Here is a 14,123-nt window from a genome sequence, read left to right on the forward strand (position 1 = left end):
GTCACAGTGGTCATGGGAGTCAGAATTCCATATGGGGAAGATGTCACTGAGGATGGGCCACCCTAGTGGAGAACCGCAAGCAAATCTGTGGACTCATGCATTTGCTATTTTCATGGGTCTTTTGAAATCTTCCCTGTAGTCTTATTCTTATGCTGTAGAATTGTAGTTTTCATGTAATTAGTTTTATGGGCTGCACCAGCATTTGTTGTAGTGATATCAAAGAGAATAAAAATATCACAGAGCATCATAGGTAGTAAAAGAAAGTTTTATTTAAATGCTTTTCTGTTTAATTTGTGTGTGTATGTATTTGTCATTATGCGTTATTGTCAGAAGAATTTGAAAAACATTGCTATGAAATAGAATAGAAATATGGAAATACAACCTATATATTGATGACCATTCAATTCTCTCCTAATATTAATATATCTTTTTATCTTTAAGATGAGCAAGGCTTTTCTTTGTTTCCAGTAATCAGAGCCCCTCCACATAATGAAACAAAGGAAGTGGAAATTGGTAAGAAAGTTCATAAGAATGCTACAAATATTGTCTAGAAAATCCTTCCATATGACTCCTGTTCTGAATTCCCTTGGGGGGGGTCAGGCAATTAGCATAAGAACCTTGAGGAATAAGTGAGGTGATATCCCTGGAAGCCCCTGCCCCAGGCACTTGCTAACACTGGGAACCAAGGCACAGCAATTGCAGTGTTTACATTTGTTTATTGTAATTCAGGGTGCTTTCATGTATAGATTTAATTTCATCTTTATCTCTATCTTAGAGCTTGGGATGGAGAGCTGCAGAGTGTTCATTCTGGGCAATGGTAGCTGGGTTAGGTAAAACACATTTATCTTCAAAGGTAGCTTCTGAAGAAGAGTTCTGTAGGAGAAAGGTGTGGAAGAGAGCAGTTGGAAAGAAAGTCTAATTTCCGGGAAAAGGCAATCCTTTTACTAGAAATCCTTTATCATGTGGATTTGCTGAAACCAGAGTCATTGGCCTTGTTAGTTTCCCATGCGGGTGAGAGCATAGTGGGAGTTGAGCTTCAAACCCAGCTGAGTGAACGGAGGTAATGGGAGCAGGGAGGAGCAAAGTGAGGACATAGAAAGAGGAAGGTGCTACACAGATGAGGGAGGGAGGTCCTGGCAGGGTGCGTACTAAGTGTTTAGCAAATATTTTTTATGTTGAATGGGATAAAATGCTACTTGCAGAAGTTAATTTTATTGGTGAATGTCCTTACTCCCTTCTAGGAAAAAACGCAAGCCTAACTTGCTCTGCTTGTTTTGGAAAAGGCACTCAGTTCTTGGCTGTCGTCCTGTGGCAGGTTACTGGGAAAAGTATTACAGACTTTGGTGAAGCAAGATTTCAACAGGAGGAAGGGCAAAATCAAAGGTATTTTGATATCAAAGAGAACCATCCCCTTTCCCTTGCACACAGTTTGCACCTGCAAAGTAGGCATTAAAAGTAACAGGTTGTTTTCTTAGTTTCAGCGATGGGATGACTTGTCTAAACATGGTTTTAAGAATAGCTGACATGAAGGAAGAGGATTTATTGCTGCAATATGACTGTCTGGCCCTAAATTTGCATGGCTTGAGAAGGCACACCATACGACTAAGTAGAAAAAATCCAAGTAAGGAGTGTTTCTGAGACTTTGGTCACCTGAGCTTTCTGTGGCAAGTGTAATCAGAATGGAGTGCGGTACCGGGAGATCCATCAAGACAATGGGAATGGACTGTGCTGTAAAATGTGCTTCTCTTCTTCGGATGCTGCTTGCTATCTGGTCTTCGTAGACTGTTTCTGTTTTCTGGGAGCTTCTCTGCTGCTTAAGTTCCTCCTCCTTCCCCGCTTTCTCTGTCGTTGGTTCTAGAACACTCAGCTGCTTCTTTGGTCATCCTTGTTTTCTGACTTCATGAACTCCTTCTGTCTCACTGTATGTGAAAGAAGATGCACCAACAGTAAACTCAATGTGATGGTCCCTTCTATACCTTTTTCTGGTCATAATGAATACATGTTTTGTTAGTGAGGATGGGAAAGTGAACACAAAGGGGAAGTATCTAACCACTGCCCTTTCAGTGAGAAAATCGTAGGTGCTACTCTATCATAAGACATGCTGTGTTAGGCCATTCTTGCATTGCTATGAAGAAATGCCTGAAACTGGGTGATTTCTATGAAAAGAGGCTTTATTGGCTCATGGTTCTGCAGGCTGTATGGGAAGCATGGCAGCATCTGCTACTGGGGACACCTCAGAAGCTCTACTCATGGCAGAAGGCAAAGTGAAGGCAGGCACTTCACAAGGTGAAAGCAGGAACAAGAGAGAGGTGCCACACTTAAACAGCCAGATCTCACGAGAAGTCACTCACTATTGCAAGGACAGCATCAAGGGGATGGTGCTAAACCATTCATGATGAGCTTACCCCCATGATCCAATCACCTCCCACCAGGCTCCACTTCTAGTACTGGGGATTACCATTCAGCCTGAGATTTGGGCGGGAACACAGATCCAAACCACATCACACACACTATCATTGTCAAACTGCATAAAGTATTAAATAGAGGTGAAACACATGGGAAGTCTGCTAGCTCAGCCCATTGCTTTCCTACATTTGTTATTCACCATGCAATTCTGGTACCACCTATTCCAGGGAGGCTTTCTTGGCCCTCAGTTTGGGGTATACACACCTTCCAAGAACCTCTTGCAGCATCCCGTTTGTATCATAGCACTGGTCACTTTGCCTTACCAAAATCTGTTTGACAGTCTGCTCAACATGACTGCAAGCTCCATGAGGGCAGGGACATCATCTCATTCATCTTTAGGTCCTTAGAGCAATACCTGGCAGCTAGCAAGTACTCAGTTAAATATTTGTTGACTGAGTAAATGAATACACAACCAAGTTATTGATACAAAAGTACATTTCTAGTTCTCTAACTATAAGGCTTAATTATAGAACAAAATACTATTTTCATATTTACGTTTGGAAAATTCAATAACTTTCCTCATCAATTAGAAAGCCAAATTGTTTATCACTTCCCTATAGTTTTTTTTTTTCTGAATCCAGCAGGTTTTTGATAACATCATTATAGTATGACACAATAAAAGGACAATATAAAACTAATGAATCTTCATTGGGTTAATTTCAGACACTATATAATCTTTTTAAATGTAACATTCTTTTATCTATATACAAATAATTGGTGGCATCACAAATAGCCAAAGCAGGGTGGAGAGAGTGATCCCTCTTGGGTGCACACAAGAAGGCGATATGCTGTCTACAGAGTTTTCAAAACTGTACTAAAGATGGCTACAAGTCATTGTGCATTTTATTATCACCATGCCCAGACAACACGAAACAACGTCTGAGATGAAGTGCTTCTCCCGCAGAGGTGGACTGATCCTTCCCCACTCCCTTGCTGTGTCTCTGAATGCAATATTGTCTTGGAAAATAGCTTACCAGGCAGTTCAAATCTGATCACTTGTCAGTTTCCTCACTTATTCTTTGCGTTTCCTGGCAATGACATCCTGTTTGCTATAGGAAGCATTGGATCCCATATAAAAGGAAGGAGAGATAAATATATTTTTACACTTATCCCTCCTTAGGGGCTGTACAACCATGTAGAAATTGTTTAATATGCTTGTCAAATAGCCAAAGAAAGTGTTAAACCCTGAGTTCCCAGCCATACGTGTGATAGGGTTCAGATTTATCCTGATACACACAGAGAGGCACAACAGGAGGAGAAACGTTTGGGGCGTGGAGTCAGGGGACGCCCAATATGGTTGAATCATAGCAGGTCTCTGCCTGAGGTGGTATGTGGGGCTTTTCTCATTTTAATTTTGACTTTAACCCCTGATTTGTAAGTTTTTTATAAAATAAACAGAGTCATAACTCACGTAGATGGCTGTAAGTGCCGTAGTGTTCTGTGGGTCTCTGGTGTCTGCCAGTGATAAGTGTGGCACCCCAGGAAGACTGTGGACCCCATCAAGGTGCTATGTGAGGCCACACTTTGGATGGTGATGGGCCCTGTGGGCCCTGCAGCCATCCATCCAGCCTGCCCAGACACGCTGCCCTTGTGTCCTCATGCTTTGCGATGTTATCATTGATTAACATCCTTGGTTACCTATGTTGGAATTGTTTTTATGTTGCAGGTATTCAGTGTCTTTGCTCCTTCTAGCTTATTTGTATTTCACCTGTTTTTCTTTAAATAAACATGGTTACACTCTGTTTTAGCAACTGTATAAATTAAACAAAAATTATTACTACTGCTGTTGAGTTGTCACAGTGAATTCTTCTTTATTTCTGAAATTATAGCATTTCTTGAATTTAAGAGAACAAAAACTTAACAGGCCTATGTCCCCATTTTTATTAACTATTAAAATATATATTTGATGTTCATAATAATAATAGTACACATTTATTCATTATTTCCTATGTACCAGGACTCATCTAATTATTTTACATTTAATTTTCTCATTTGTTTTCTCAATACTTCATGAGGGAGAGACTGTTACTATTATCTAATTTTATAGATGAGGAAGTGAAGGCAAAGAAAGTTGAATAACTTGCCAAATACCACAGTTATGGAGCAAGGATTCAAACACAGACAGCATTTTCTTATTTATATGTGTATACAGAAAGTAGGGTTTAGTGAATTACATACCTGAATTACTATACTTTTATAAAACAATTTGCACTTACAAAGACTTCCTTTGATGTCTTGGATCAATTTCTTTCCTCCGCTTGGAAGCATCCAGCCACTAGCATAGTTACTTCCCAGAAATCCCCACAGGAAGTATACACTCCTCTGTGCATCCGGCTGGGATTTTTAGACAGAGTGACTTGGAAAGGAATCCTGTTGGAATGATTTATTTACAGAGTTTTCATTATTTAACCTGATGACAGTAAACTCTTTGTCAATTTTCACTTTTTTTCCCCAACTTTGACTCGTATCATCTTGATAATTCTTGATTTTATACTGCTGGTCACCGAGAGAGCTGATGAACTAGAGGTTGTGGTGGAATTCATGAATATGGGTCAGTGATTTTTCTGTCTTAAAACTGGGAACCCATATATGGAGACTCAAGATGGAAAAGAACCATATCAGCAAATCTCACTTGAAATTATTCTCACATTCATCAGTGCATATGCATGTTGCATCTGCATTTTGTGAAGCAAGGAGTACTAGGATAAAGTTCAGTGCTGGCTGAGTGATGTTCACCATGAGAGAAGTATGGGGTATGGGTAGGACCTAGAACTTAGTAATTTGACTTTTGAATTCTTTATCAAAGATGCTTTAGCCACTTAGGTGACTCTTGCTACTTCTTCAATCTCCTACACCACCAAGCCTTCAGAGACAGCAAGTACCTCAGATCTGTTGATGCCTTCTTAATGCCCTGACACCACCTTGTCCGTTCCTTTCTCATTATTGCATGAGTTACAACCCTCTGCATCTTGGATCCCAAGTACCACACTCCATTCTTCTCCAAGTGCCCATAGTTTCTTTCCACAGAAGCAAACTTTCTATTACCATCAGATTAATCTCATGGGAAAACCACTCAAAGCTCCAGTGCTCTGTGACCTTCAGGATAAGGCAGTATGCTTTAGCTGAGGTTTCAAGTCTGGTCAGAACCTGGCCCTGACCAAACTTTCTAATCATATCTTCCACCAATTCCCCAAAGTGGGTTATTCCAATTCCTCAGAAAGCACACTCCCATCTCTGCACTTAGGTTGATGGCATTCTCTCTGCCCAGGTGGGCATATCCTTTTCTTGCATCTCTGAATCTTACTCATCTTTCAGGGACCTCGTCCTCCTCCAGGAAGTCTCTCTTTTCCAGTCCTGCAGCAAGCTCTCCTTTTAAAATTCTCTGCCAGCTAAAATCATGCTTTTGCCTCCCATCTTGGTTAACAAGTGTCTCTTTTGCCCTTGAGAATTCCATGTAATGCTTAGCCTGATGTGTTGTAGCGGCTCAATAAATGTGAATGTCCTGGTTCTTAAAGCAGCCATGGTAATTCCCAGTGAGTAGGTTTTATGTGAAACTCTTGTACTCTCAAGGGAAGCCAGCATCCATGTATCTGTTTATTCATCTTGTTTCAGTAGTAGTAATAATCATTTTTCTCCTTCCCCTATCTTTTGAATAGTTGATCATAAAAACAGCACCTACTGCATAATTGCAGTATGTAGTGGATTGTTAATACTAATCAACGTCCTGGTTATCATCCTAAAAATATTCTGGATTGAGGCTGTTCTACTCTGGAGAGACATAGCTAAGCCTTACAGGACTAGGAATGGTAAGTGGCAAATATCAAGTTTTTCTTCCAAAGAAAAAGTCCCATAATAACTGTTGGTTACTTGTCTATTAATCTTTCAATAGCTAGGCTGCTAAACTCAGATTCAATTTTTCTTGCTAATTTATTATCAATGAGTTGTGTTGTTTGATTTTCTTAGAGGCCATTTTCCATCCTGCTCTGTAACTCCTCATAGTCCTGAGATTCATCTCAACAGCTCACATTTCTTCCCAATAGGATTGCTATTCCTACTCAGTTCCCAATAACAGAATCTGCCCCAAGCCAAGAAAGGTGTAAATTTCATAATGTGTTAGTAAGACATAGTGTGTTTCATAATGTGTTGGTAAGACATTATGAAGTTAAACACAGTAGCAAAATTGTTCCTGTTTTCCAGATGTGAGCAGATTAGAACAGTCCATTAGAATGCATGTGTGTTCTACCTGAAACCTTGACCTGTAAAATCTAACCCAGGCACATAAGCATATGCATAAAAGGAGTCAGTTCTGCCTGCTAGATGCAAACCCCATGCTTTTGTTTGGAGGCAGATACACGTTGAATTTTTCAAACAATTGACTCAAGTAGGAGCTGTTTGATTCGTGAGAAATTCAGGCCCGTTAAAAAATTCTATGCCCTTGCTACCATTAGCTTTACATTTTTTCACTTTCCCAGGGGAGTATGGGGGAACCAAAGATGAAACCGAAGTCTATCCAGCGCAGAAGAAGATCCCTCTCTATGACCATAAACATTATTCATGGATTATTAATCAAAACTGATGAGATGGTTTTAACTACGCTGGACAGGCCTTTGTCCACTTTTTTGTTATTTAGTCTGTGACAGTAAAAAGGAGAAAAGCTTTGGGATGAAGACTGTTGTTTCCTGATCATGTTTTCTGGCAGTCGTTCGCTGTCAACATCTCTTGAGTCTAGAATATTTTGGAGGATGACAGAGGAATGTCTTCTAAGAGTCCAGTGAGAATTTTTAGAATCAAGTAAGAAGTCGTACTTCTTATTTTCATTTGCAGATGGAAAGATCTACGATGCTTATGTTATCTACCCACGGAACTACAATATCGGTACAGACGGGGCCAGTCCTATAGAGTACTTTGTTCACCAGATTCTGCCTGATGTTCTTGAAAATAAATGTGGCTATACTTTATGCATTTCTGGGAGAGATCTGATACCTGGACAAGGTAAAGCTATCAACATACATTAGGGACAGAAATTCATGCTTAGAAGAGGCTGTGAGCTAGGTGACCTGATCCCTGCATTGGATCAGAAATGGCATTTACTACCTCAGACCTTAAGACTGGAATTTTAAATATGTATACAGAAGCAGACACTCATCCTTCACTCTTTCCTCTCCCATCATTGTCCTGGTGATGAAACCTTCACAGTAATGTCAGTGATGTGAATTCAGTTAGAAGTCCTTTGCTTCAAGGACTTAGCAAGTCATCGTCCCTACTTTATTTCCTCAGTCTCCCACCAGGATAACTCGGCCACTTTTTAATTCTGTTCATAAGATTTGAAAGAGGACTTAAAAATTGAAGAATTTTGTTCTGGTAGCCATAGACACTAGCTTAAATATCTTAAAAGGACTCAAGAGAGTCTTCATGACTTCCTTTATGTTGGTGAAACATTTGCAAATTTATATTCTCACCAAAACAAATAGAGCTATAACTTCTGTTTCTTAGTATTCCCACCCAATTTCATATACTTTTGACAGTTTTATCACACAACACCTGTGATTTCAGTAGTTGTTTTTCTCTTCCCTTCACACATTTATGTCCAGTACCTATGAACCCTCCTTGTGAACTCTTCTCCAATTTCTAAGATCAGGAAGGGTTTGGAATATAAATGGGGCCCAGATATCAAATGCCTAATCATAATAAAGTAAATGTTCAGTTTTACATTTTAAACTCATATCTTACTAAGAAGAGTAATTCACATGCCTGTAGATGTAAAGATATGAACAACAGGTGAATTTGGTTTACCCTGGAATATCTGGGAATGCTAATAGCTCAATAATGGCTCTAGAGACTTGTGAAAAGTACAGTTTAGGAGTATATAATGCATTTCTTCTCTCGAGGCCCTCTTCTTCCTCCGTTCTCCCACTGGTCACCCATGCAGGTAGAAGTAGTGACTAATGCTCTCAAACACTCTTTTCATATTGCAAGTATACTCAAGAACCTGCAGGGACTCCTGTTGTTTCTGAGCTCAACAATGTGCCACCTCTGGTCACAAGCTCTTCACTTCTTCCTTCTCATTCCAATCACCTAAGTTCTAGTTACACTTCTCCCCAGCCAAACCCAGATGCTAGCTTTCTCACACTCAGCCTTGTGCTGCCTTAAACATGCGACAACACGCTAATCTGGAATGATTTTCTACTTCCCTCCATCCATGTAAATCCTCTGACCTTTCCTCAACCAAAATAAAACAAAACCCAACAAAACAACACCAAACTTCACTCTTCGCTTCAAAAAGTTCATGACTGAACAAGGTACTGTGTTTATTCTCATGCGACTTATCTTGCATTTGCCCCATCAAAATCCTCTCTGCATCACCACTCCATCCAATGGCCCTGGGTGGCTGATCATCATAGAATCCATTCGTTCCCTTGTCCTCTGCTCCAGGCTGGATTTGTCCAATGGGAGGCACATCTTGGAGGTCAGAGGGTGGTCATATACCTGCCCCTCCAGGTGGGGCTTCCGGGGCAACTCTGCTCCTCCCTGTGGGAGCACCTCATCTCAGCTGGCCTGCCTCATGCATCTGCACTCCCTCAGCCATCACTATGTAAGAATATCTTAGGTTGTTTTATTCATGGTTGTGCTTTCTCCTGTTGCAGTGAGGACTCGATGTTTCATGTTCTTTCTAAGTCCACCCAGAGCTAATTGGAATCGCCATGGGGTCTATGGTCTATAAACACCGAATGGGTAGGGGATCTATTGTCACTTAAGATTTTTCTAGTCTGGATTAAATCAGCTTCTACAACAGAGATTAATGTCTTTAAAGACTTAGAATTCTGGTTAATTACATACATGTTATCTTCTTAGAATATTTGCTTATATGTTTTAAAATGGTTTAACATTTTAACTCACATATTAAAAAGTACAACTCAGGAAGCCTTGTCCCTCAAAATTGACCAAAGTCTCTAGGAAAGTAAGTCCTGGCCTCACCTCACCCTTCATTAATCTCTGTTGTAGAAGATGATTTAATCCAGACTAGAAAAACCTTAAGGGACAATAGATTAAATATCTTTACATTCTCACTTACCTGGAAGGACTCTATTTTAGTTTGTTAAGACTAAGCTACCTGGGAAATAAAAAGATGATATTGGGGCTAATATTCTCATGAATGGAAGGAGCACAAAGAACAAACCGGGTTCTCTATCCATGTATATTTCTACTTCTCTGAGTAAGTGACTTGATTGATGTCAGAGAATCTCACACCAGATTGTAACAATAAGACTTTTAAATGTTCAGAATGTTTATGTTCAAAGCATTAGACTGATAGGAAATCTGATCTATTTCTTGTATGACTAGATGAAGCCACTGCAGTGGAAACCAACATACGAAAGAGCAGGCGGCACATTTTCATTCTGACCCCTCAGATCACACACAGCAAGGAGTTTGCCTATGAGCAGGAAATCGCCCTGCACAGTGCCCTCATCCTGAACGACTCCAAGGTGATTCTTATTGAGATGGAGGTTCCGAACAAGCTGGGTGGGCTGCAGGCTGAGGCACTTCAGGACTCTCTCCAGCATCTGATGAAAGTGCAGGGGACCATCAAGTGGAGGGTGGACCACATTGCCAATAAACAGTCCCTGAATTCTAAATTCTGGAAGCATGTGAGGTACCAAATGCCTGTGCCAAGCAAAATTCCCAGAAAGGCCTCCAGTTTGACTTCCTTGGCTGCCCAGAAGCAATAGTGCCTGCTGTGATATGCAAAGGCCTCTGAGTTTGAGGCTCTCCTAACTCCTGCTAACTGGCTCATGCCTCTGCACTTAAGTGTGAGGAGTAGGAATGTCAAAGGGATTCAGGCCTCAGGTTTCAGCTGGTAGCTTTGCTTCCATTTCTCTGGTTCTAGGTGGATGCAAAATACCCAGAAATTTTTCTCTTCAATCCTCCCCCATCCTCTAGCCCCCATTTTCTTCCCTTTTCCCTCTTGCTTGCCTCTCTCCACTGTGGTGTGGGATCTTTTCACTACTCTCTTTTCCTCTCTCTCGGTCTTGTTTTGTTTCTCCTCATTCTCTGTCAAGAATCTACCTTCTGAATATCAAACTAATCATTTGACAGTAGATTTTCATGTCATTTTGAAGAACAATCTGATTTCCTCAGGCAGAAAATATATACACACACACACACACACAAACACATATATATATATATAAATTCTGGCATGTTGGGAACAAAATTTACTATATATATAAAGAATAAAGAATATAAATTTATATGTATTTAATATATATCATATATTTAATAATATACATAAATTTATATATAAGTATATCATGTATCGTATATTAATATATGTTAATATTATATATTAATATATGTTAATATTATATATTAATATGTGATAACGATGTACATTTATATATAATATATATAAGGCTCAGGCTGGAGTGCAGTGGCTGATTTCAGCTCACTGCAGCCTCTGCCTCCTGGGTTCAAGCGATTCCCCTGCCTCAGTCTCCCAAGTAGCTGGGACTACAGGTGCATGCTATCTTTTTTATGCCTGGCTACTTTTTTTTGTATTTTTAGTAGAGATGAGGCTTTAACGTGTCTGTCAGGCTGGTCTCAAACTCCTGACCTCAAATGATCCACCCGCCTTGGCCTCCCAAAGTGCTGGGATTACAGGCATGAACCATCGCACTTGACCTATTATATTTTATTTGAGTGGCTGCTCAGTCTCATCATCTCAATATTACTAATTTCGTTGGAATAGCTTATCCCCATTGTCATTGTGATCAAGCTTTTTTTCAATTCTAAAATTTATTTTATATACTTTTATTCTATTTAGAAATATTATTTTCTCCCTACAAAAGTGATAGAAGCATATTATGGAAGAAAATAAAATACGAAAGAAGAAAATAATAAAAATCACTCACAAATCCATCATCTTAAGATTTAATTTTTCTTTTTTTAAAAAAATTTTTATGGCCGGACGCAGTGGCTCACGCTTGTAATCCCAGCACTTTGGGATGCCAAGGCAGGTGGATCACCAGAGGTCAGGATCATCAGCTTGGCCAACATGGTGAAATTCTGTCCCTACTAAAAAATACGAAAGTTAGCCGGGCATGGTGGCACATGCCTGTAATCCCAGCTACTCGGGAGGCTGAGGAACGAGAATCACTAGAACCCAGGAGGCGGAAGTTGCAGTGAACCAAGATCACACCACTGCCCTATAGCCTGGGTGACAGTGAGATCATCTCAAAAAAAAAATAATCATTTTTACACATATGATTTTTATAGCTGAGATAATACCATGTGGAGTTCGGCATTTTTCTACTTAAAATCATAATAAAAATATGTGACATGTCATTGAAACATTTTAAATTTAAAAATATTCGTAGTGTTTTATCTCCCAGTTGTACTACAGGGATGCAACTTAAATATCTATCCTGTTAAATAATTCTGCATCAACCCTATCAGTATATCATCTATGTCCTGCTTTTAAAATGTCCTTTAAATTTGAAACCACTGTGTTGTAACATTTCTATGAGTAGGGCATTTTGACAAAACCGTTTTGGCAAATGGAGTTAATTTGCAGTCAGGGCCACTTTAGTCAGAGCACTGAAAGGAAGCACACACCCTTGGGGGCTGCAAGACTGGGTCAGAGCCACCGTGATAGCCTCCTGTCCCCTCAGATAGGAATCCTGTTGGTGCCTCAACTTTTCTAAGTAGATGGAGAGCTTATCTCAGTTGAATCGCTTAATCAAGTATATGATTCTGTATTTCACTGGCAAAAGAAATACAGGTTGTCAACAGTCCAAAGTTCAGCTGAGTTTTATCCCAGCTATAAAACATCATCTTGAACTCGCTGTCATTCAATACCTTTCAGAATCCTCACTAAGATAAATCATATCTCCAGAAGGTTTCTTATGGTTACTCATCTGTCTAGGTACCTATACCTTTAGTCTGTACCCCCAGATTGGGTTGCTAGATAAAATACAGGAAACTTGTATTAAAAAATATCAGGACACCTCCTTTGTAGGGACACGGATGAATCTGGAAACCATCATTCTCAGCAAACTGACACAAGAACAGAAAATCAAACCCCACATGTTCTCACTCATAGGCGGATGTTGAACAATGAGAACACAGGGACATAGGGAGGGGAGCACTACACACTGGGGTCTGTTGGGGGGACCAAGGGAGGGACAGCAGGGGGCGGGTGGGGAGGTCGGGGAGGGATAACATGGAGAGAAATGCCAGATGTAGGTGACGGGGGGATGGGGGCAGCAAACCACATTGCCATGTGTGTACCTATGCAACAATCCTGCATGATCTGCACATGTACCCCAGAACCTAAAGTACAATAAAAAAAAAAAAAAAAAGAAAAGAAAAGAAAAAAATCAGGACGCCTATTGAGGTTGAATTCAGACGCAAACTTTCATCTGAAGGCCCAAAATTCGGTTTTGTCTGGGCATTTTGTAGTTTTATTTGCTTAATCTGGCTACCTTACTTCTGTAGATTACCATTTAGTTTTGTTGAATTACTAAAATACTGGCCAATGAAAAGAGTGTTGTATAGCTAACTGGTTGATAGCATAGTATTTGGAATCAACAAGCCATCCTCTCTAGGCCTACCAGCCATGTGTTCTTGAGAAAATACCTACCTTCTCCAAAGCTTAGTTTCAAGTAAAACAACTAGTAATCTGAAACACTTTGGATTTTTGTCTTAACTTCATGGTCTTAACTTGAAGTTTCTGTGCTAATCAAATTTTTTAAAAAATATTTGGACCGGAGTAAGAATTCAATAAATGGCAATAGTTGTTATTATGAAACTTCACTATATTTCTTTTAATGTTTATTATATTCTCTGACTTCTCTCAATAAGGACCACTAAAGAATAAATTATCCCCAGTCTCAATCTCAGGAATAGATGTGTCTTTATCCTTGCTTCTTCATCCATCTAGAATGGCAAGTGTGGTTTTGATTTATGAATACAGGAAATTTTGGAATTGATTTGTTTTCTTCTTTACATTAGCTACTTGAAAGCACAGAGCTAAATTTGGGATTTTTCTATAACAGGCACATAGAACATCATTACATGGAATTTGTAATGATCTCTTTCTTGGCTTCAATTTGCCCCATACTTCTTATTTTAAAATATGTTTTAACCATGTATATTATAAGCTCCTTTGCAAGTATTCAATATTTACATTGTCTGAACGTATGTCGAGTGCCTCTCTGGGAGGAATGGGGAGAAGAGTGTGATGGGAGCCATGTATATAGCCCAGGAAGGCACACTTCTTGCTAACCCTGATGGGGTTTAGAGCCCATTGTGAAAATATGCAGGGAAGATGGAAGCACTTCAGAGACCTCAGATAGGGCTGGCCTGGGGAAAACTGAAGTTGCTGAGCTCTTTTCTCCATTACCCCTTTTCTTAAACTTACACACTACTTCCCAAGTCACCTGAGCTCCCTGGGGCTCAGTTTCTGCAACTGAAAAATAGGAGGATGGAGAAGTTGAGCCCCAAGGGCTTTCTCAGCTGCAGTGGCTCAGGATTCAGGGCTGTACACTCATAATGAGGTCAGGAAACCACCAGAAGACCTGGACACTCACACCAGCACCACCACTGACCTTATTTCCTCCTCTGTACCATTAGAGTAATATATACTTCTCCTGCCATAC

General features: G+C 39.9%; 1 protein-coding gene across 7 annotated transcripts in view; it reads left to right on the plus strand.

Annotated features, from left to right (window-relative positions):
• The window catches only part of IL1RL1 (interleukin 1 receptor like 1), a 77,152-nt gene extending 66,496 nt beyond the window's left edge, over positions 1 to 10,656 (plus strand). For all 7 annotated transcript variants that reach the window (XM_012471509.1, XM_012471510.1, XM_064371338.1 and 4 more), the window contains 6 exons: positions 442 to 513; positions 1,242 to 1,383; positions 1,476 to 1,621; positions 6,123 to 6,272; positions 7,291 to 7,458; positions 9,808 to 10,656. In XM_012471509.1, the coding sequence (XP_012326932.1) occupies positions 442 to 513; positions 1,242 to 1,383; positions 1,476 to 1,621; positions 6,123 to 6,272; positions 7,291 to 7,458; positions 9,808 to 10,193 (1,064 nt within the window). In that variant the 3' untranslated portion in view covers positions 10,194 to 10,656. The remainder of the gene's footprint in view (positions 1 to 441; positions 514 to 1,241; positions 1,384 to 1,475; positions 1,622 to 6,122; positions 6,273 to 7,290; positions 7,459 to 9,807) is intronic.
• The last annotated feature ends 3,467 nt before the right edge of the window (positions 10,657 to 14,123 follow it).

The sequence above is a fragment of the Aotus nancymaae genome, unplaced genomic scaffold, assembly GCF_030222135.1.
Source record: "Aotus nancymaae isolate 86718 unplaced genomic scaffold, 86718_ANA_hifiasm-v0.15.2.pri h1tg000131l, whole genome shotgun sequence".
Classification (NCBI taxonomy): Eukaryota; Metazoa; Chordata; class Mammalia; order Primates; family Aotidae; genus Aotus; species Aotus nancymaae.